This window comes from Callithrix jacchus, chromosome 15 (genome assembly GCF_049354715.1).
Source record: "Callithrix jacchus isolate 240 chromosome 15, calJac240_pri, whole genome shotgun sequence".
Taxonomy (NCBI): domain Eukaryota; kingdom Metazoa; phylum Chordata; class Mammalia; order Primates; family Cebidae; genus Callithrix; species Callithrix jacchus.
Genome location: NC_133516.1, coordinates 67364469 through 67387627, shown reverse-complemented (window position 1 = coordinate 67387627; position 23159 = coordinate 67364469). Strand labels below are relative to the sequence as shown.

At 47.2% G+C, this 23159-nt stretch overlaps 1 protein-coding gene and 1 non-coding gene across 13 annotated transcripts in view; both read right to left on the bottom strand.

Moving 5' to 3' along the window:
* Window positions 1–23159, bottom strand: part of IRAK2 (interleukin 1 receptor associated kinase 2) — a 72479-nt gene that overhangs the window by 15484 nt on the left and 33836 nt on the right. For 4 of the 12 annotated variants that reach the window (XM_035276274.3, XM_008982141.5, XM_008982144.5 and 1 more), the window contains 6 exons: window positions 15585–15721; window positions 10832–11026; window positions 10685–10749; window positions 6562–6676; window positions 4301–4410; window positions 1580–1775 (listed from right to left, as the gene is read on the bottom strand). In XM_035276274.3, coding sequence (XP_035132165.1) covers window positions 1580–1775; window positions 4301–4410; window positions 6562–6676; window positions 10685–10749; window positions 10832–11026; window positions 15585–15721 — 818 coding nt within the window. The remainder of the gene's footprint in view (window positions 1–1579; window positions 1776–4300; window positions 4411–6561; window positions 6677–10684; window positions 10750–10831; window positions 11027–15584; window positions 15722–23159) is intronic. The other 8 variants (XM_078351638.1, XM_078351640.1, XM_008982143.5 and 5 more) reach the window with 3 other exon arrangements.
* Window positions 6294–6398, bottom strand: LOC118148137 (U6 spliceosomal RNA). Its single transcript, XR_004734928.1, has one exon. It is a non-coding gene; the product is annotated as a U6 spliceosomal RNA (small nuclear RNA).

Below are 23159 nucleotides of genomic sequence, written 5' to 3'. Positions count from 1 at the left end.
TAACCCAACCTTACAGAAGGCATAACTGAGGCCCAGAGATAGAGGTGCTCGGTGTAGGTCACACAGCTGAAAGTAACTGAGCTGGGCCTAGGGGTTCCATCCCCCTGGTTCTTAAAGGAGCAGGAGCCTGGACGAGCCCTGCTGAGCTTCACTGAAAAACTCGCAGTGGGGCTGAGAAAGGCAGAGGAACCAGCTGGAAGACACAGGGGCACAGAATCTGGGGTACTGGCTGAGGGTAGAGGTGACTCAGGGCTACGGTTATAGTGGCAGAGATAGACAGGAGACTGTGTTCTGTGAGACGAAGTGCACAGTTCAAGGCTAGAGAAGAGAGGGTGAGGCCCAAGGGGCAGCTGTATGCACTTGGCAGAAGCCAACCTGACTGCCACTCTTCTCAACCAGCATTTCCCAGACTGGGTTCCATGGAACACTGATGAGGACAGATATTCTAAGAAAACGAGGTTCCACAGTCGAATGAGTTTGGGAGATACTGCATCCCCCTCTGTGGTGAATTCACAAGTACCAGATTAAAGGCTCATTACCATCCTACCAGCTTGAATTAATCTTGTGGTAAAGAAACCTGCTTGACTTTGCCTAATGCAGTATTTCCAAGCCTATGCGGGCACAAACCCTTTTAACACATCAATCCTAGAGGTCCAAAGGAATTGGTGTTCTACAGAAAGATACATTGGAGACTGCTACATGCAGACCATGAGCTCCTGAGGGGAGAGACTGTGTTTTTGTTACATTCATATTCCTAGTTCCTGGCACGATGTAATGGCAGATAAGGATGGTGGTGGCGGTAGGGAGGGGTGCTGGATGGGAGGACGGCCGCTGAATGGATGGGCAGCTAAAGGCTGGATGGATGATCAGACAGCAATGAAAAAACAAGAACAAGCAGACACCTGTATGGACAAGTGGATGGCTGGATGGGAGTTAGGGAAGTCAGGAGAGGATATTTGCAGCCTACTAGAACCTGGACACTCATGAGTGGTTCCCTTCAAGGACTGGCAAATTTCTTCTGTAACAGGCCATACAGTAAATATGTGAGCCTTTGTAAAGCATGTTCAGTCTCTGTCACATGTTTTTTTTTTTTTTTGAGAAGGAGTCTCACTCTGTCACCAGGCTGGAGTTCAATGGCACAATATCAGCTCACTGCAACCTCCCAGGTTCAAGTGATTCTCCTGCTTCAGCCTCCTGAATAGCTGGGACTACAGGCACCTGCCACCACACCCAGCTAGTTTTTGTATTTTTAGTACAGACGGGGTTTCACCATGTTGGCCAGGATGGTCTCAATCTCTTGACCTCATGATCCACCTGCCTCAGCCTCCCAAAGTGCTGGGATTACAGGCTTGAGCCACCACAACCGGCCCACATATTTTTCTTTGTGTTTAAAAATATAATCCTCCATAAATGTAAAACTACTCTTAGATCACAGACCACACAAAATAGGCCTGTGTGCCAGGCTTGCCAGCCTGCTGCACTTTGATGGAATGTGTCTGTGTGCCTCTACTGTGTTCTGTGGTTACGAAGGAGCCATGGGAAGGACAGCCCCAGCCTACGCAGAGCAGGACGCTCTTACTATTCCACAGCTGAAGATGTCCACTCGCTTCGTGAGCTGCCCCACCCGGATGAAATCCTCTGGCAGATATGCAGCTGATGCCTGGAACAGGTGGGTCTTCATCATGGTGTATTTTGACCTTTTGTTGACATGACACAGGTGAGCCATTGGGTGAGCAAGCTTGGGGGTGAGATTTTGGTCCAGCAAGACATTAGAGCTGTGGAAACAAAAGCAGAGAGAACCTTCTCATTTTGAGCTGGATAACCACAGGTTGCCATGGAGACCCTCTGGGGAGATGACAAAGCAGTAGAGCAACATCAGCTCCTGCAAGTTGGGGTCTCCAAAAACCCTCAGCATGGAGCTTCTGAGCCAGCCCTGACTGGGGAAGAGAGGGCATCAGGAGCATTCTCCCTCCAGCAAATGGAGATGGAGCTCCAAATTGCTCTTGCTGCCCCAGGAACCTGGCCAAAGAGGTACAGCCTCCCTGATCCCCACAGATGCCAACCCTGATTATCCTCAGCCTGCCAAGCCTATAGGCTGTGCTGACTCAGTCTCTTCCGCAACTGTTCAACCCCCAGCTCTGGCCCGGCTGACTCATGTCTAAGTGGCCAGCATCCTTTTTGACTAAACCTGCCTAGATCATGGGAAGTAACAAGAACAACAACAAAAAATTCATCTTGGCCGTGCATGGTGCCTCACGCCTGTAATCTCAGCACTTTGGGAGGCTGAGGTGGGTGGATCATCTGAAGTCAGGAATTCAAGACCAGTCTGGCCAACATGCCAAAACTTCATCTCTACTAAAATTTCAAAAATTAGCCAGGTGTGGCAGTGGGCGCCTATAGCCCCAGCTACTCAGGAGGCTGAGACAGGAGAATCGCTTGAACGTGGGAGGTGGAGGTTGCAGTGAGCTGTCATGCCATTGCCCTTTAGCCTAGGTAACAGAGTGATACACTGTCTCAAAAAAAAAAAAAAATCATTTGACCGAGTCATCTAACCCACAGGAGCAAATGCTGAGAATATCTCAAAAAGGGGAAAAAAGCTAAGCCACATGTGTACAGATATTTAGTGCAGGCCAGGTATGGTGGCTCATGCCTGTAATCCCAACACTTTGTGAAGCTGAGGCAGGAGGATTGCCTGAGCCCAGGAGTTTAAGACCAGCCTGGGCAGCATAGCAAGACCTCATCTCTGCTAAAACAAACAAAATTAGCTAGGCATGGTGGTGCATGCCTGTGGTCCCAGCTACTTGGGAGGCTGAGATGGGACGCTGCAGTGAGCCGAGACTGTGTCACTGTACTCCAGCCTGGGCAACAGAGCAAGGCCCTGTCTCAGAAAAAAGCTGTGTGTGTGTGTGTGTGTGTTTGTGTGTGTGTGTGTGCGCGCGCGCACACGTATGTGCATACATGTGTGTGTATTTAGTGTAGAACTAACTCCAAAAAACAATATTTTAAAAAGTAGACACCAAATTCCAATATTCACTATTAGCAGTGGCTAAGTATATTATGGACAAATTCCTTTAAGGAAAGACTAAGAAGTCACTAAAAAACATGACATGCCCTATAATGTAGGGCAATGTTTACTATATTTAAATGAAGGGGTAGAAAACAGGATGTCAACTGGTACCCAGGTGCTACCTTGGGACTAAGGATTTGTGTGGTCAGGAACTGAAAATAAAACAAAAAAGCTAGAGGCCAACTGATGAGTCAGGATAGGGGTAGGTCAGTGGTGACCTCTCTCACCCTTTCATTTCCTTGCCTGCTATTATAATTATTGGTGCAATCAAATAAAAACTGGGGGAGAGGGCCAGGCACAGTGGCTTGCACCTATAATTCCAGCAGTTTGGAAGGCCAAGGTGGGTGGATCACCTGAGGTTAGGAGTTTGAGACTAGCCTGGCCAACATGGTGAAACCCTGTCTCTACTAAAAATACAAAAATCAGCTGGGCATAGCGGCAGGTGCCTGTAATCCCAGCTACTCAGGAAGCTGAGGCAGAAGAATCACTTGAACTTGGGAGATGAAGGTTGCAGTGAGCCGAGAGCTGAGATTGCACCACTGCACTCCAGCCTAGGTGAAAAGAGTGAAACTCCATCTCAAGAAACAAAACAAAACAAAAAAAATTGGGGGAGTGAAAAGAAGAAAGGACTTCCACAAATCAAATGGAAAGAGAACCTTGGGGAAATATGAGTTCTGTGTCTCTGGAGCCAGTTCTGCCAGATTTTCTGATATCTTTGGAATCCCTCCCTATCCTAGCCATCCTCAGCTTGCGTGGCACTGAGATGCTGGGGTGCAGGCCTAACCTGGAGGAAGCCTTCCAGACAAGATGCTGACACCAACAGCTACACAAGGAGGGAACGGGTCTTAGAGAAGACACTGAACGAGTAGCTTGAAATGCCAGGGAGTTGGCAGACATGGGCCAAAGTTCAAGGATGAGGTCCAGGCCAGTTGCTGAGTGGACAGTGAGATGCAGCAGAGTGTGGAGGGCTTGTTGGGAAAACAGCAGCTCAGAGAGACAAATGTGGTGACAGGTAGGTGACTCATGCTGAGAGCAACTGGACTCAGAGCACAGCCCAGAAACACTCATTTTTGAGGGCATAACAGAGAAAAAGGCACCCAGGGGAAGGCAGGGGAGAGGAGGTAGGGAAAGAAGAACGGGACAGGGTGAGTGGTTGGGGGAGTGAGCCAGGAATAGGTTCCGGTCCCACCCTTGCAGCTCAGACCCCAGCAGGGTCCAGCCCGCCTCTCTCACCTCTTGACGTTGCTGTGGATGATCTCCAGGCCATGCAGGTACTCAACAGCACAAAGCAGCCCCGAGCAGATGCTGACACGCTGGGGCCAGGGGAGGGGGTCAGAGCCACCCTAAGAGAAAGAAAAGCAGATGGACAAACAGTCACCATGTACCTTTTTAAAGTCCTGATGGCAGGGTCCCAGGCTCCGGGCCCTCCTCCCACTCTTCACGTTCTCTGCCACAGGGCTGAGCATGACACTACGGGTTTTTTCATTTTTTTGTTAGTTTGTTTGTTTTGAGACAGGGTCTTGCTCTGTCACCCAGACTGGAGTGCAGTATTATACCTCACTGTAGCCTTAAAATCCTAGGCTCAAGTGACCCTCCCACCTCAGACTCCCGAGGAGCTGGGACCACAGGTGCAGGCCATCACTCCCCACTAATTTTTGTATCTGTGGTGGAGACAGGATTTCGCCATATTGGCCAGGCTGGTCTCGAACACCTGGGCTCAAGTGATTCGCCCACCTTGGCCTCCCAAAGTGCTGGCATTACAGGCATGAGCCATGTGCTTGGCCCTATCCTATGGGTTTTGACATCAGATATATCTTGGTGTAACTCCCAATTCAGACATGCACTAGCTGTGTAATTTTGGAAAAAGAGACTTAACATCTCTGAGCCTCAGTTTCCTTGGGTTTAAAATGGAAATGTTAATCCCAACATTTTAGGGTTGCTGTAAGGATTCACGGGAGTATATGGGATACCCCTAGCATAGCACCTGTCACACGTTAGGTGCTCAATCAACAGTTATTTTTATCAAGAGACTGGTTGGGGTGGGCTAACACCTCTCATTTGCTCCTACTGTTGTTCTAAGACTGATTCTCTCAGGCTAAATCATCACTTTTTTTTTTTTTAAGACAGAGTCTCATTCTGTCACCCAGGCTGGAGTGCAGTGGTGCAATCTCAGCTCACTGCAACCTCTGCCTCCCAGGTTAAAATGATTCTCCTGTCTCGGCCTCCTAAGTAGCTCATACTGCAGGCATGTGCCACCACCCCTGGCTAAGTTTTGTATTTTTAGTAGAGACAGGGTTCACCATATTGGTCAGGTTGGTCTCCAACTTCTGACCTCGAGTGATCCACCCCCGTTGGCCTCCCAAAGTGCTGAGATTAGAGGTGTGAGCCATCACACCTGGCCTCTTCACCTATTTTTTAAGCCCTGGCATAGGTCCCACATCCTCTAAGAACTTGCCTGGACAATCCCTGCTAATTTCTTCTCAAAAACTCTAAAACCTAGAGCCAGACGAACCCAATGTAAGCCCTGGCCTGACACTTGTCCACTGTGTTCCTTTGGGCAAGCCACTTTGTCTCTATGTGTCAGAGATTCCTCTTTTGAAAAATGGAGGGAAGAAACTGCATTGATTATGGCATGGCCTGGAGGAGATGACCTGTGTAAAACCCGTATCATGGCAACCTGCACACAATGAGTACTCAGAGAAGCTAACAATCATAAGTATGCCATGAATAACTCCTTTGTCTGGTCCGTGCCATGAGAAGCAATAATTCTGTTATGGAATAATTCTTTCCCCTCTGTTTGAGGATACGATAAACAGAAGGCCTATTTTGAAACACTATAATTTGTATTAAGGATTACCTTCATGTGATATAATACTCTAATAGTAAGTTTGCTTTTTATCCTGGGCCCCAGCCATCTAGTTCTCCCTAGCAGCAGCCAGTGAACCAGTTTCTTGTGTATCTTTCCAGAAATATTCCACAAACACATAAGCAAATATGTATATATTAGAAGAACATTTTATAACAAAAATTCACCTCTACTTTTCCGTATTCTTTACCTCTTAATTATTTTTCTTGTCCTACTGCACTGGCTAACACCTCCACAACCACGATGAATGAAGCTAGTTCTATGAGATACCTTTGTCTTGCTCCTGATTTGAATGAAATGCCTCTTATCAAATAATTTTTAATAGATTTTTTTCCTGAAGATGTTTAATCAGATCTTTTTGTGCATTTCTTTTTCTTTTTTATATGTTGTCATCCTTGTTCAGGGGCCAGGCTGATCTTCTCTGTATTGTTCCAATTTTGGCATATGTGCTGCCAAAGTGAGCATTTAACCAGATCTTAGGTATCCTGGCCCCGCTTCTCTCCTTAAAGCCTCCCTGGTCGCACCCAGATGGCCCCTCTCCCCTCTGAACTTCCATAAGTCCTTAACCCTTGGCTCCACAGCTGGGTGCAGCCTGGTCCCATTCTCTGACCATGATCTAGTCACTTACCTGGCCCTGCAGTCTGTCCTGTAGGGAACCATTTTCCATGTAGGGGTAGATGAAGCTGTGAAACTGTCTTGCAGCACAGAAGCCCAGCACAGGTAAGACATTGGGGTGGCAGCATCTGAAATCGTGCGTCAGTGCAGGGGTGAGAGTCAGACGGAAAGAATGATCTACTTCCTCATGTACCACCCCTCTTCTGCCCTCTCCTCCTGCAAGGCCACCAGTAACCTCCCAGGTAGCACATGCTTTGACCCCTAGGAGCCTGGTGCCAGGGTAAAAAGATGAAAACTGCCTGCCTTCAAGGAGTGTGGTGGTCCTTATCCTGCTTTACTGCTCTGCAGCACATGACACCTTAACCGTCCCATCTCCAGAAACATACTGAGAGGTTAAGGGACTTGCCCAAGGTCACAAACTAGCAAGCAGTGAAGCCAGACCAGATCCCACGTCTGTCTGACTCTAGCATTGGTGTTCTTCCCTGAAATCCTCTTCCACTGGGTTCTCAGTCACCGTTCTCTCCTGACTCTTCTTCTACCTCTCTGACCACTTTCTTGGCCCTTTTCACTAAGACTCCCCTCCTTTGCCTTCCTCTTGGTGCCAGCTGGACTCCTCATCTTGTTTTGTATGTTGCTCCTCCAGGTACCTCCCATTGCTATGAGGAACATTCCCAAATCTCTTATCTCCAGCCCCATCCTAAGCTCCAGACCTGAATGTCAGCTTGCATCCTGATGCTCAGGTCAACATTATCCTAGCCTCAACAAGTCCCAAACCTGCTTCTTCACCCATATTTATTATCCCAGAAGAGCACATCACCACCCACCCAGTATCCTAGAAACCTTCTTACCTCCTATATAGAATCAGTCACCATTCACTGCCACAAATAACTTTTTTAATGTCCCCTGATTCCCCTCTCCTCTGCCTTGGGTCACTTAGATTGGGTCAGTCTTTGATTAACCCTCCCCAAGACTATCGTAAATGGCCTCTTGCCTTATCTCTCTGCCCTCCTCTGTTTCCCCCAAGCCATCCTATTTACTTGCTTTTGCACACTCATTACAGTTACTTACATGTCAGTCTCCCCACTGGACCATAAACCCCAAGGCAGGGACTATGTATGCATCCAGCCTCCACTCCTTAGAGCCTAGGAAGGGGCTTGACTACTCACATTTTCTGATTCAATGAATGAAGGAGTGACTGCCATCTCCATGAGGGCACTAAGTCACAGTAGAAAGGGAATCACACTTCGGTTTTTATTAGATGTGTGTGTGTGTGTGTGTGTGTGTGTGTGTTTACATGTGAGTATTCATATACATGTATGAATAGAGAAAGCATTAAAGAAAACATATCAGGCTGGGTGCGGTGGCTCACCCCTATAATCCCAGCACTTTGGGAGGCCAAAGTGGATGAATCACGAGGTCAAGAGATCGAGACCATCCTGGTCAACAAGGTGAAACCCCATCTCTACTAAAAATACAAAAATTAGCTGGGCATGGTGGCGCGTGCCTGTAGTCCCAGCTACTCAGGAGGCTGAGACAGGAGAATTGCCTGAACCCAGAAGGCAGAGGTTGCGGTGAGCCGAGATCGTGCCATTGCACTCCAGTCTGGGTAGCAACAGCGAAACTCCATCTCAAAAAAAAAAAAAAAGAAAAAAGAAAAAGAAAACATATCAAAATATGGGCCTGGCACAGTGGCTCACATCTAAAGCCCCAACACTTTCAGAGGCCTAGGCAGGAGGATCACTTGAGCCAGGGAGTTCAAAACCAGCCTGGGCAATATAGTGAGATCCTGTCTCCACAAAAAAGTTTTAACAATTAAAAAAGAAAGTATATGAAAATATTAAAATAGTAGTACTTATTTACAGATGCTGTGGAAAACACATGGTTTCTATTTTCTTATTTATAATTTTCTTTGTTCCTTTTTAAATTTGTTTTACTTTTTTAAAAATTTATTTATTTATTTATTTATTTATTTATTTTTGAGTCAGAGTCTTACTGTGTCGCCCAGGCTGGAGTGTAGTAGCGCACTCTGGGCTCACTGCAACCTCCACTTCCTGGGCTCAAGTGATTCTTGTGCCTCAGCCTTCTGAGTAGCTGGACCTATCAGCACATGCCAACATGCCAGGCCTAATTTTTGTATTTTTTTTTTAGTAGAGACGAGGTTTTGCAATGTTGGCCAGGCTGGTCTCAAACTCCTGACCTCAACTAACCTTCCCATCTCGGCCTCCTGAAGTGCTGGGATTACAGGTGTGAGTTACCACACCCGGCCTTTATTCATTTTTGAGACAGGGACTCATTTTGTTGCCCAGGCTAGAGTATAGTGTCGTGATCTTGGCTCACCGCAACTTTCGCCTCCTGGGCTCAAGTGATCCTCCTACCTCAGCTGCCCGAATAGCTGGGGCTGCAGGCATGTACCACCACATCCAGCTAATTTTTGTATTTTTTGTAGAGACAGGGTTTTGCCAAGTTTCCCAGGCTGATCTCAAACTCCTGGGCTTAAGTGACCCACCCGCCTCAGCCTCTCAAAATGCCTCTCAAACTTATGAGTGTAAGCCACTGCACCCAGCCAAAAAAATTTTTTTGTATATATATGTTTTCCAGCTAAGACAGGGTCTCACTATGTTGCCCAAGCTGGTCTCAAACTCCTGGGCTCAAGCAATCCTCTCACCTCAGCATCAAAGTTCTAGGATTACAAGCATAAACTACTGTGCCCAGTCAATTTTCTTTATTTTTTAACACTGGTTCCTGAATTAACAGGTATTCAATTTTCTTTCTTTCTTTTTTTTTTTTTGAGACAGAGTTTCACTCTTGTTGCCCAGGCTGGAGTGCAATGGTGCAATCTCAGCTCACTGCAACCTCCACCTCCAGGATTCAAGTGATTCTCCTGCCTCAGCCTCCTGAGTAACTGGGATTACAGGTATGCACCACCACACCAGGCTAATTTTGTATTTTTAGTAGAGATGGGGTTTCACCATGTTGGTCAGGCTGGTCTTGAACTTCTGACCTCAGGTGATCCTCCTGCCTCTGCCTCCCAAACTGCCAGATTACAGTCATGAGCCCCCACCCATGGCCTTCTTTATTTCTTGAAATAAACTACAATATAAGGTGCACGTTAATTATTTTCAAATGAAAAATAATATTTTTTTAAAAAGCACACACATAGCTAGGCACAGTGGCTCACATCTACGATCCTAGCATTTTGGGAGGCCAAGGCAGGAGGATCACTTGAGCCCAGGAGTTCGAGACCAGCCTGGTCAACATAGTGAGAATCCCATCTCCACACACACACACACACAAAGTTAAATGAACTGGGTGCAGTGGCGCACACTTGTAGTCCCAGCTACTCAGAGGCTGAGGTGGGAGGATCACAAGCCCAAGAGTTCAAAGCTGCACTGAGCTACAATCATTCCAAAGCCATTTTAGCCTGGGCAATAGAGCAAGAAAAAAAAGAAAAGAAAAAAAAAATCAGGCAAGGTGGCTCATGTCTGTAATCCCAGGACTTTGTGAGGCCAAAGCAGGAAGATCACTTGAGTTCAGGAATTTGAGACCATCTGACCAACATGGCAAAACCCCGTCTCTATCAAAAATACAAAAATTAGCCAGGTGTGGTGGCACATGCCAGTAGTCCCAGCTACTCAGGAAGCTGAGGCATGAGAATCTTTTGAACCCAGGAGGCAGAGTTTGCAGTGAGCTGAGATCATACCACTACACTCCAGCCTGGGTGACACAGCAAGACTCAGTCTCAAAACAAAAGAAAACAAAAGGAGAGAAGCAGATTTCTTCTCGTGTGGAAGGAAGGAACTGGAGTAAGCCAAGGTTCCTTTATAATTCTCATCTATGCATGGAATCGCTACACAGGAGAAGAATGGACTCTGGAGCCAAACCACATAGATCCAAATTTTGGCTCTGCCACTTATTAGCTGTGTGGGCTTGGATGAGACATTTAACCCCTCTGTGCCTCAGTTTACCCATCTGTAAAATAATGTGATAATAGTAGCTACATTTATAGGGTTCTTGTAAGGACTAAATGAGTTTATATATGATAGAGTATTTAAAACATTCCTGGAACACAGGAAGCACTATATAAGGGTTACCTATCATTATTACTAAACAAAGGATTTTTCAAAGGGGAGGCTTACCTAAGACAAATTTGCAGCTCTGCCTGGAAGAATCTTTCCATTGATCCTGGACTTGAACAGGCTGTCTGTGGAGAAAGACATCGAACCATGAATATCCCACCTCACCCCTGCAGCTTCCACCCCCCCTAGAAACCAAGAAGTGCTCACCTCTCTGAGCTTCTTGAAGACGAGCGGCATTCCGTGCCTGTGCCCTCTGTAGACATCAGCAAAGGTCCCCTGGCTGATTTTGTGGTTTTGATTGAAGTCATCAGTTGCCTGGACTACATCTGCCTCACTCCAGAAGAGGCTATCTCCAGCCAAGCTCAAAAGTTTTTCCTGTTTAGGAACGGAGGTGCTAAAGCCCTGGAGACTCAGAGAGAAGAGATGGAGTTGACTATGGAATCTGGTTTTCTCTGCTACCTCAAGGGATCTTGGAACACTAGAGCTGAAGGAGTGGAGGGGATCATCTTATCCAATGGAAACTGTAAAAAAGATCTGGATAGGCCCAAGCTCAAATCCCAGCTCCATCTCTGTCTTGCTCTGTGACTTTGGGTGAGTTACTTAACCTCTCTGAGCCTCAGTTTTTCTCCATAAGCTGAAATGAAGATAACAGTAATAGCCTGAAGAGCAATTATGAAGACTAAGATGTGAGTACTCTTAGCAAGTGGCTGGTGTTTCCTTTACTTCAGTTTACAGAAGTGAGCACCGAGGAAATAAACAGCTGACGTGAGGTCACACGGCAGGTCAGTGGGCGAGCTCAGTGCCCTTGGCCTGATCCACAGGATAGATACTGGGTTCCAGACTCCTGGGAACTAGGATACAAGTTCATATAACCAAACACGATTCTCTAAACCAGGAGTGTCCAATCTTTTGGCTTCCCTGGACCACACTGGAAGAAGAATTGTCTTGGGTCACACTAACACTAATGACAGTTGATGAGCTTTAAAAAAAAAATCTCAAAAAAAAAAAAAAAATCTCAAAAAAACTCATAATGTTTTAAGAAACTTTACAGATTTGTGTTGGGCCACATTCAAAGCCATCCTGGGCTGCACGCAGTCCATGGGCCAGGAGGTGGACAAGTTTGCTCTAAACAGAACTGCAGAGACTGCATATGTATATAAGCCTATACAAAGAAGTTCTGGGCTGGGCACAGTGGCTCACGCCTGTAATCCCAGCACTTTGGGAGGCCAAGGCAGGTGGATCATGAGGTCAGGAGCTGGAGACCAGCCTGGCCAACATGGTGAAACCCTGTCTCTACCAAAAATACAAAAACTAGCCAGGCATGGTGGTATGCACTTACAGTCCCAGCTACTGGAGAGGCTGAGGCAGGAGAATCACTTGAACCCGGGAGGCACAGGTTACAGGGAGCTGAGATAGCACCCCCATTGCACTCCAGCTCTGGGCGACAGCAAGACACCTCTCAGAAAAAAAATAAAATAATAAAAGAAGTTCTACTTCCCTTTTTAATAACTTCTCTCTTTAAACCAGATGTACTTAAATTTATTTTTTTTTTTTTTTGAGACAGAGTTTCGCTCTTGTTACCCAGGCTGGGGTGCAATGGCGCGATCTCGGCTCACGGCAGCCTCTGCATCCTGGGTTCAAGCAATTCTCCTGCCTCAGCCTCCCGAGTAGATGGGACTACAGGCGTGCGTCACCATGCCCGGCTAATTTCTGTATTTTTAGTAGAGACGGGGTTTCACCATGTTGACCAGGATGGTCTTGATCTCTTGACCTCCTGATCCACCCACCTCGGCCTCCCAAAGTGCCGGGATTACAGGCTTGAGCCACCGCGCCCGGCCCAAATTTAAACTTTTTAAAGTTACATATGCTTTTAACAGTTTTTGAAAATTAGTATCCATAATCCTATTATCCACTTAACTGCTATTAAAATTTAGTGTATTTCTGGCCAATTAGATATACGAGGATTTATTTTTAAAAACTGGGATCATGCCACACACATAGTATTGATTTCTTTTTGAGACAGGGTCTCATTTTGACACCAAGGCTGGAATGCAGTGGCATGACGTCAGCTCACCACAGCCCTCCTGGGCTCAAGAGATCCTTTCATCTCAGCCTCCCCAAGTAGCTGGGACTACAGGCATGTGCCACCACGCCTGGATAATTTTTTAACTTTTTGGTAGAGGCCAGGCACAGTGGCTCACGCCTATAATCCTGCCATGGTGGGAAGCCAAGGCGGGTTGATTGTCTTCAGCCAGGAGTTCAATACCAGCCTTGCCAACGTGGTGAAACTCGTCTCTACTAAAAATACAAAAATTAGCCAGGCTTGGTGGTGCACACCTGTAATCCCAGCTACTGAGGAGGCTGAGGCAGGAGAATTGCTTAAACCAGGGAGGCGGAGGTTGCAGTGAGCCAAGATAGCCTGGGCTACAGAGGGAGACTCTGTCTCAAAAAAACCCTTTTTGGCCGGGTGTGGTGGCTCATGCCTATAATCTCGGCACTTGGGGAGGCTGAGGTGGGTGGATCACCTGAGTCCAGGAGTTCGAGGCCAGCCTGGCCAACATGGCAAAACCTCGTCTCTACTAAAAATACAAAAATTAGCCAGGCGTGGTGGTATGCACTTGTGGTCCCACTAAAAGTACAAAAAAAATTAGCCGGGCGTACTGGCATGTGCCTGTAATCCCACCTACTCAGGAGGCTGAGGCAGGAGAATCACTTGAACCCGGGAGACGGAGGTTGCAGTGACCAAGATTGCGCCACTGCACTCCAGCCTGGTCAACAGAGCAAGACTCCTTCTCAAAAAAAAAAAAAAAGCTTTTTTGTAGAGACAGAATCTCACACTGTTGCCCAGGTTGGCCTCAAACTCCTGGGCTCAAGTGATCCTCCCACCTCAACCTCCCAAAGTGCTGGGATTATCCTTCATGAAAGATGATCTATTTATTTTTTAGAGATAGGGCCTTTCTATGTTGCCTAGGCTGGTCTCCAAGTTCTGGACTCAAGTGATCCTCCCACCTCAACCTCCTGGGTAGCCAGGACTATAGGCATGTGACACCACACCTGGGACATGGAAGAGCTTCATTAACCACACTCATGCAAAGCTGGCTTCTCCCCCAGACACTGGATGCAAAGGGTCTCAGACTCACAACACTTTTAGGGGCCATGAAAACATTTTAATTTATTTTAAAATCAGAAGAAAATAAATGAACTTTTAGAGTCTAAGAAATGTTCTCATTTTAAATCCAGCTTGGATTTTAATTATCTTCATACCAATATGGTCATAAATTATTTTTACTTGTTTATTTATTTTTTGAGACAGGATCTCACTCTGTCACCCAGAGTGGAGTGTGGTGGCAGGATCACGGCTCACTGCAACTTCTGCCTCCTGGGCTGAAGCCATCCTCCACTTCAGCCTCCCAAGTAGCTGGGACCACAGGTCAAAAATAAAATAAAATAATGGCCAGGCGCAGTGGCTCACTGTAATCCCTGTAATCCCAGCACTTTGGGAGGCCGAGGCAGGCAGATCACTTGAGGTCAGGAATTTGAGACCAGGCTGTCCAACATGGTGAGACCCCATCTCTACTAAAAATACAAAAAAAATAACTGGGCGTGGTGGTGGGTGCCTGTAATCCCAGCTACTCGGGAGACTGAAGCAGGAGAATCCTGCCTCCTTGAACCCGAGAGGCGGAGGTTTCAGTAAGCCAAGATCATACCACTGCACTCCAGCCTGGGCAACAGAGTAAGACTCCATCTAAGAAAAATAATAATCATAAATTTAAAAGCAAAAGTGTACTCACTGAAGTGCCTTCCCTCCCTCTCCCCACTGTTATTGACCTCCTCTACTTACAGTCTTAGAAACTTGGGGTGATTTGGTGGTAATTTCCTTTCTCCTCCCCACCCTCAAACTGGTCTCAAGGATCAGACAAAGGGCTAATATCCAGAAATCTACAAAGAACTAAAGCAGTTGTACGAGAAAAAAGAAAACCCATTCAAAAGTGGGTGAAGGATATGAACAGACACTTTTCAAAAGAAGACATATATGAGGCCAACAATCATATGAAAAAATGCTCATCATCACTGGTCATTAGAGAAATGCAAATCAAAGCCACATCGAGATACCATCTCACGCCAGTTAGAATGGTGATCATTAAAAAATCTGGAGACAACAGATGCTGGAGAGGATGTGGAGAAACAGGAACACTTTTACACTGTTGGTGGGAGTGTAAATTAGTTCAACCATTATGGAAGGCAGTGTGGCGATTCCTCAAGGATCTAGAAATAGAAATTCCATTTCACCCGTCAATCCCATAACTGGGTATATACCCAAAGGATTATAAATCGTTCTATCATACATAAAGACACATGCACACGTATGTTCATTGCAGCACTGTTTGCAATAGCAAAGACCTGGAACCAACCCAAATGCCCATCAACGATAGACTGGACGAAAAAAAATGTGGCACATATACACCATGGAAGACTGTGCAGCCATAAAAAATGATGAGTTCTTTTTTTATGGTCCCTTTGTAGAGACAGGGATGAATCTAGAAACCATCATTCTCAGCCAACTGACACAAGAACAGGAAATCAAACACCACATGTTTTCACTCATAGGCAGGTGATGAACAATGAGAACACTTGGGCACAGGGAAGGGAACAATACTCACAGGGCTAGATGGGGGGTGGAGGGGAGGGACAGTGAGGGGGGCCAGAGAGGATGGGGAGGGATAACACCAGGAGAAATGCCTGATGTAGGCAACCGGGCAGGGGGTGGGAGGGATGGAGACAGCAAACCACCTGGCATGTATGTACCTAAGCAACAATCCTGCAGGATAAAGGATGTGCACATGTACCCCGGAGCCCAAATACAATTTAAAATTTTTTTAAAAAAGAGAAATTGCATTTTTAGAGGAAACCACACACTGGGAGCCATGGCTTGGAGGTAGCAGCCAAGGGGTGGATTTACCTGTGAATCAGATGAAGTGGGGAGGTTGGTTCTTAAGGAATGAGGAGCATCTTCTTCAAGAGGTTGGAGAAAGGCCTGCTGGTAGGCTCTGGCTGGAGAGGAACCTGGAAAGGAGGGACTGTGGGTCAAGACGCAGCCTAGAGGAGGAATAGAGGAGAGATCCTGGTCTAGTTCTCAGACCATGCCAATGTCCTGTTCACTCCTCAAACATTGATTGCTGCCAGTTCCCAACGCCCACCACGTGCTGGCCAACACTCTCCTCAAGGGTCACCTCAGGATAAGCCTCTGATCCCCCTATGACCTGGGGCCTATTTATCATCCCATTTGACAAGCGGAGACATGGAGGCACCAGAGGTGGATGCAGTGCTCAGGACCACCCAGTCAGTAGATGACAGCACTGAAATTCAAATGGAAATCTTTTTGACTTCTAGGCCCTGCACTATCTCACCCCCTTACAGAGCAGAGAAAGACACAGAGGTGAACTAGCTACCGAGACTGTCTTCCAGAAACCTCCACCAAGGCAGGGATTCAATAACCATTTCCCAGGATACCTCCCACAGGAAAGTGAGATCAGAGGCAGAGAGACCATAGCAGGCTGGGTTCACAGAGGAAGTGGTACCTGACCTGGGCTTGAAAGATGGAAAAATGTTTTCAACAAGTAGATATGGGGCAGTGGAACCAGCCCATGCAGAGGTAGGGCAGTAGAAGGGCCCACCGCTGTAGTAAGTTAATGTCTAGGTACATTAATTAGCAAACACCATGCTAGGCACTGCTCTAAATACTTCATGTCTGTAATCCCAGTACTTTGGGAGGCCGAGGCAGGAGGATTGCTTCAGCCCAGGAGTTTGAGATCAGCTTGGGCAACATGACAAGATCCCGTTTCTACAAAAGATTTTTCTTAAATAGCCAGGTATGGCGGTGCACACCTGTGGTCCCCGCTACTTGGGAGGCTGAGGGTCACTTGTGCCCAGGAGGTCAAGGCTGTAGTGAGCCGTGATCACACCACTGCACTCCAGCCTAGGAGACAGAATGAGACCTTGTCTCAAAACAAAAAGCTTCACCTGCATTAACTTATCTAATCCACACACTGATCAGGAGATAAAGTACCACTGTACCATTTTCATTGCCTCTTTGCAGATGGTGAACTGAAGCATGGAGAGGTTAAGTAACTTCCAAGGGCACATAGTGGTTCCAGCGCCTGTTCTTAATCCCTTAGCAAGTGAACAAGAGTCACAAGACAGAAGGCTTGACAAGTAGTTTAGGGTCAGGTGAACATGAGGTTACAGAGGGTGAAATTTCTTCACTAGGCCCCACGTGGAATCCGAAGACTAAAGAGGCCATCAGCGGGGGTAGGGAGGGCTCCTGGGTGAGCGCAGATACAGGCTGCAGATGAGGTAAGCCATGGTGGCTGGTCCGCACAGAAGCAGGCCTTGGCCAGAGGTCAGATGCTTCAAATGTCACCATCTGGAAATACCCAGGGAGCCCCATGGCAAGGATAGCTTCTGAGTAACTGGGGACCTGACCCTTCCAAAGGAACCTGGTCTTGACCCCAGGATTGCTGGATAAATCTACCTGTTTCGGGTATTTCTGGCTTACAACGTCAGGAGAGGAGTGATTCACCTGGAACTTGGCTATTAAAAAATTTATTTTGGCCGAGCACAGTGTCTCACACCTGTAATTCCAGCACTTTGGGAGGCCAAGGCAGGCAGATCACCTGAGGTCAGTAGTTCGAGACCAGGCTGACCAACATGGAGAAACCCCACCTCTACTAAAAATACAAAATTAGCCAGGTGTGGTGGCAGGTGCCTGTAATCCCAGCTACTTGGGAAGCTGAGGCAGGAGAATCGCTTGAATCCGGGAGGCAGAGGTTGTAGTGAACTGAGATTGCGCCATTGCACTCCAGCCTGGGCAACAAGAGTAAAACTCCGTCTCAAAAAAAAAAAAATTTATTTTGGGCTGGGCATGGTGGCTTATGCCTGTAATCCCAGCAATTTGGGAGGCCGAGGCAGATGGATCACCTGAGGTCAGGAGTTCAAGACCAGCCTGGCCAACACGGTGAAACTCTGTCTCTACTAAAAATACAAAAATTAGCCAGGCATGGTGATGCATGCCTGTAGTCCCAGCTACTTGGGAGGCTGAGGCATGAGAATCACTTAAACCGGTAGGCAGAGGTTGCAGTGAGCCAAGATCATACCACTATACTCCAGCCTGGGCAATAGAGTGAGACTTGGAATTAAAAAAAAAAAAAAAAACTTGGCCAGGCATGGTGACTCACACCTGTAATCCAAGCACTTTGGGAGGCCAAGGCAGGTGGATCACAAGGTCAGGAGATGGAGACCATCCTGGCCAACATGTGAAACCCCGTCTCTACTAAAAATACAAAAAAAAATCAGCTGGGTGTGGTGGCGCACGCCTGTAGTCCCAGCTACTGGGGAGGCTGAGGCAGAAGAATTGCTTGAACCCAGGAGGTGGAGACTGCAGTGAGCCGAGATCATGCCACTGTACTACAGCCTGGGTAACAGTGCGAGACTCCATCTCAAACAAACAAAAAAATGTTCCCAAGACTGAAAATAAAATCAGCCTGGCTAAATGATAAACCCACACAGATAGCTGATAAAATGAAATCAATTGAGGGAAGGCCAAGGGCCTGTCTAGAGATTGCCTTCAGTCTCATTCCTGGGATCTTTGCTCTGCTGCTGTTCGAGTCTAGCAGGCAGGAGAATGTGAGCTGTAGACCCCCAGCTGCTGGTAGCCTGGCTGTCTGCAGCCCTAGCTATGGCTGGCTCCAGTCAATCCCTGCATCTACATCCCAATCATGCTTCCCAGGGGCTGCTCCCCAGGCACTGTGTGCAGAGGTGACACTCAGGCAGACCACACAGGACTGTGATGGACAACAGACACCCTGGAGAGTCTGCCTTACACCAAAGGCAGGCCAGCAAGTGCCCACCCACTCTTCCTCCAAAACAGCTCACCATGGTCCCAAGGCTCTCCCAGCTTTGCCCAGCTCCCTCTCCATTTTCTTGCAAGTATTCGTCCTAATGAAATCCTACCTGTTGAATCCTATTTTGGTGTCTGCCTCTCACCAAGAGGCAGACCTGGACTAATGCAGCCTTCTGCTGGACAGCACAGGGCCCCTGTCTTGCAGAAGGGCTGCTCTGTGACGGCCACCTCCACCCTTGCCCTTCCTTCTCTTGGCCTCAGCTCAGTACCCATGGCCCGCATCCCTCAGACTGCAGTTCTGTTCATCCATCTCCAAGTGTTTGGCCATATCTGTGGCATCTCACTATGAGTCACTTGATGGTTTTCTTTCAACCAACTTTAATTCCAGTGTTAGGTATTCAGCCTTGTGTTAAACAGTAATATCTATGAAGTCTCTAGTTCTTCTACACATGATCGATATTTGTGCTGACAGCCAGGTTCTGTGCACCACTGCAGGTGTGGGCCGCACACTCAGGGAACCGCTGCTCCAGACTAACTTGAGTTCCATCCTGCTGCCATGCCTGGCCACAGGGCAGGGCTCTCACTGCACACAGGGTCCTTCTGTGCCCAGTGAGTCTGAGGTCAGAGATTACCTCATATAAGTCATGAATTTCCTATCTGACTTACTGCCTGGGGTTTGCTCAGGAAGCTGCCCCAGGCCTCTCAGTTTGGGGGAATCCCTGAGGCCTGCTCTTGCGACACACGAGGGCTTCTAGTTGGGTTTATTCATCCCTGTGGTTTTAGGGAAAAGGAATGGAGTCTAGTCTGGAAAATCAGACAGGACCCAACAGCCATTATTCTCCATCTCTCCCTACCCACCCCTACCCTTCTCTGGGACCTAAACTGATTGGCCCTTTGTAGGAGAAATTCACAACCATAATCTTTAAAGGCCCCCATTATATGTCCAAGGGCAGACAAAGGAGAATAAGAAGGAATTCTCCTGTCATCAAGGATATGAAAATCTCCCTGGATTTAGTACATAGTAATCAGAAGTTGGCCATGGGTGGATCATTGCTGAAGCCAGCTGATGGGGACATGGAGGGTCATTAGGCTCTTGGTTTTTGTATGTCTGTAATTTTTTCATTTAAAAAATGTTTTAAAATAATGGCTAAGGTAGAGAAGGGAGATGGGGCAGGAGAGTAGATGAACAAGATGGGATACTTGGGTGATGGATGGGCCTTAGGGCTTCTGTGTAATCTTGTTTCCAAAACACTGAGAGTTAACCCTTCAAGTGCCAAGACTGAGCTAAAAAACAAACCATTTCCTATGGAAATCCTTCCAGAAGCTTTCCTTTTCTTGCTTTTCTTTTTTGTTCTGTTTTATTTGTTTTTGAGACAGTCTCACTCTGTTGCCCAGACTGGAGTGCAATGGCACCATCTTGGCTCACTGCAACCTCTGCCTCCAGGGTGCAAGTGATTCTCCTACCTCAGCCTCCCGAGTAGCTAGGACTACAGGCACCTGCCACCATGCCTGGCTAATTTTTGTATTTTTAGTAGAGATGGGGTTTCACCATACTGGCCAGGCTGGTCTTCGAACTCCTGACCTCGGTGATCAGCCTGCCGTGGCCTTTTTCTTGCTTTTCTACCCAGGCTAATACACCTGCTTTCTCAAGCAGAATGCACTACCTCTGGTCCCGCCGAGCTGTGTCACTGCAAGTACGAGAACTGCAGAAGCAGCAGTACTATATCTGACATGGGTCTTCTATGTCCTGCCCTGACGCTGGCAGCGGGTCTACTCCCAGCTGCCCCGTCTCCTTTATTAGTATCAGACAGAATTTGGCTCAAGCACTGGCTCCAGCATTACTCAAGATCTGACTTCAGATGAGCTGTGGCTCACTTCTCTGAGCTTTCTCAAATGTAAAAAGAACAAGAGCAATAACAGGCCAGACGTGGTGGTTCACATCTGTAATCTCAGCACTTTGGGAGGCTGAGGTGGTCAAAAGATAGAGAGCATCCTGGCCAACATGGCGAAACCCTGTCTCTACTAAAAATACAAAAATTAGCTGGGTGTGGTGGCGCATGCCTGTAGTCCCAGCTTCATGGGAGACTGTGGCAGGAGAATCGCTTGAAGCCGGGAGGCAGAGATTGAAGTAAACCAAGATCACACCATTGCACTCTAGTCTGGCAACAGAGTGAGACTCCACTTAAAAAAAAAAAAAAAAAAAAAAAGAGCAATAACAATCTGCTCCTTGTCCAGGTTAAAAGAGCTGATGTTTATAAAGCACAAAGGTCGGGCTGTGATACATGCAGTATTTGTTATTTTACCAAGGCTGGCGAAACTATGTGTAGAATAGGTAAACAGATTCTGACTGATAGCCCAGGGGCCTCTCCTACAGCTAAGGCTTTGTGATAGTTATTTCAGCTGCTCAAAACCCTTTTATCTTAATTCTAGCTCCGAGACTCCTTTGCTGCGGTGCTCATAGCCTGTCTGTGGCTCCTCTGCTCACATGTTTTCCTCCTCCATGTCTCTTCCCATTTCCTTCCCATATTGCAAGGGGGAGCCAGGGTATCACAGGGGTCAAGATGTGGGCTCAGCATCATCCACTCCTACCAAAACCCTTCAAGATAATTGATCAGTTTGAACTTTGGGGCTCAGTGGAACCTTGGGGTTTTCCCAAAAGAGACAAGCTTTGGGTGATTTGATGAAATGAACGATTTCTTATTTTCAATTTAGGCGAAGATAGATAATCAACTTCCTGTCTCTGTCTGCAGACTGTAGTTATCATCTTGACCTGCCTGGGCACATCTGTTCCAAGTGCCATCAAGAAAGCAAATACGGGCTGGATGCAGTGGTCCACGCCACAATCCTAGCACTTTGGGAGGCCAAAGTGGGTGGATTGCTTGAGCCCTTTCAAGACCAGACTTGGCAACATGGTGAAACTCATCTGTATAAAACAATACAAAAATTAGCCAGACATGGTGGTGCATGCCTATAGTCCCAGCTACTTGGAAAGCTGAGGCAGGAGGATCACTTGAACCCAGGAGGCAGAGGTTGCAATGAGCTGAGACTGTGGCACTGCACTCTAGCCTGAGTGACAGAGATTCTATCCCCCCACCAAAAAAGAAAGAAAGAAAATAAGGCTCTGTGCAGTACCTCATGCCTATAATCCCAACACTTTGGGAGGCCAAGGTGGGAGAATTGCTTGAGCCCAGGAGTTCGAGACCAGCCTGGGCAATATAATGAGATCCCATCTCTACAAAAATAAAAAAATATCTGGGCATGGTGGTGCACACCTGTAGTCCCAGCTACTTGGGACACTGAGGTGGAAGGATTGCTTCAGCCAGGGAAGTTGAGGCTAAGGTGAGCTATGATGATGCATGCCACTGTGATCTACCCCGGGCAACAGAGCAACGCCTATCTCAAAAAAAAGAAAAAAGGGAAGAAAGTAAACAGCAAAGGCTGACAGAGGCATGTGACGTTTATCTTTACAGTAACCTAGATAAGGAATATCAGAAGGAACTGCTATGCCTACTACCTCCTCCATCCTGACCAGCAGGCACCTACAATTCCTGCATTTTGTTATAATTTTCCCTTTGGTCAGGACCATTTCCCCTTATCTTTAATTGCGGATCAAAGGTCTACACTTAAAAAAAGAAAATCTTGAGCGTGGTGGCTCACGCCTATAATCCCAGCACTTTGGGAGGCTGAGGCGGGTGGATCACAAGGTCAAGAGATCGAGACCATCCTGGTCAACAAGGTGAAACCCCATCTCTACTAAAAATACAAAAATTAGCTGGGCATGGTGGCGCACGCCTGTAGTCCCAGCTACTCAGGAGGCTGAAGCAGGAGAATTGCTTGAACCCAGGAGGCGGAGGTTGCGGTGAGCCGGGATTGCACCACTGAACTCCAGCCTGGGTAACAACAGCGGAAACTCCGTCTAAAAAAAAAAAGAAAATATTTAGCTACAGGAAATAATCCAGACTCCTTGGCCTAGAATTAACTTTCTAGATTCAGCATATCTGGAGTGTCTGGAATGTTCATAAGATCAGATAATAATATTTAATGAGCACCTCCATGGTACAACACTCAGGGTAGGATTTCTCACAATCGAATGAAATAGGGTCTATTATTCTCCCCCTTTTACAAATGAATAAACTGAGGTGCAAAGGCTAGGTAATTCTTCTACAAAACAGCAGCATTGGGATTCAAATATGAGTCTGTCTAATACAAAAGCCCACAAAACAGTTTCCTCTCAGCTGATGCTGGCTTCAGGAATGGCAGCAGTGAACTGAGATTACGTGGATTTGGGGTCTCCAGCTTGCTACTCAGGAGGCCACAGGACAGAGGAAGTGAGGCTGGGCTCCAGGGGTGAGGCGGTAAGAATGGAGACTGGGCAGGGCAGCAGCTCCCCTGGGGAAGTCATCTGCTGGCTGAGCCATTCTGTCATTTGGAAACTGTCCCCAAGCCCTTGCCTGGGCACAAGAGGAGGGAGACAAATCTGAAGTGGCCCGAAAGGCTTTGGGATAGCAGTGAGTGCGACAGTTAGGGAGGTGAGTGTTCAAGTCACACAGCTCAGACACTATTTCCTATTTGTGTGACCTTAAGCAAACTGCTCTTCCTCTCTGGGCTTCAGCAGACCCGTGACTGATGGAGGGG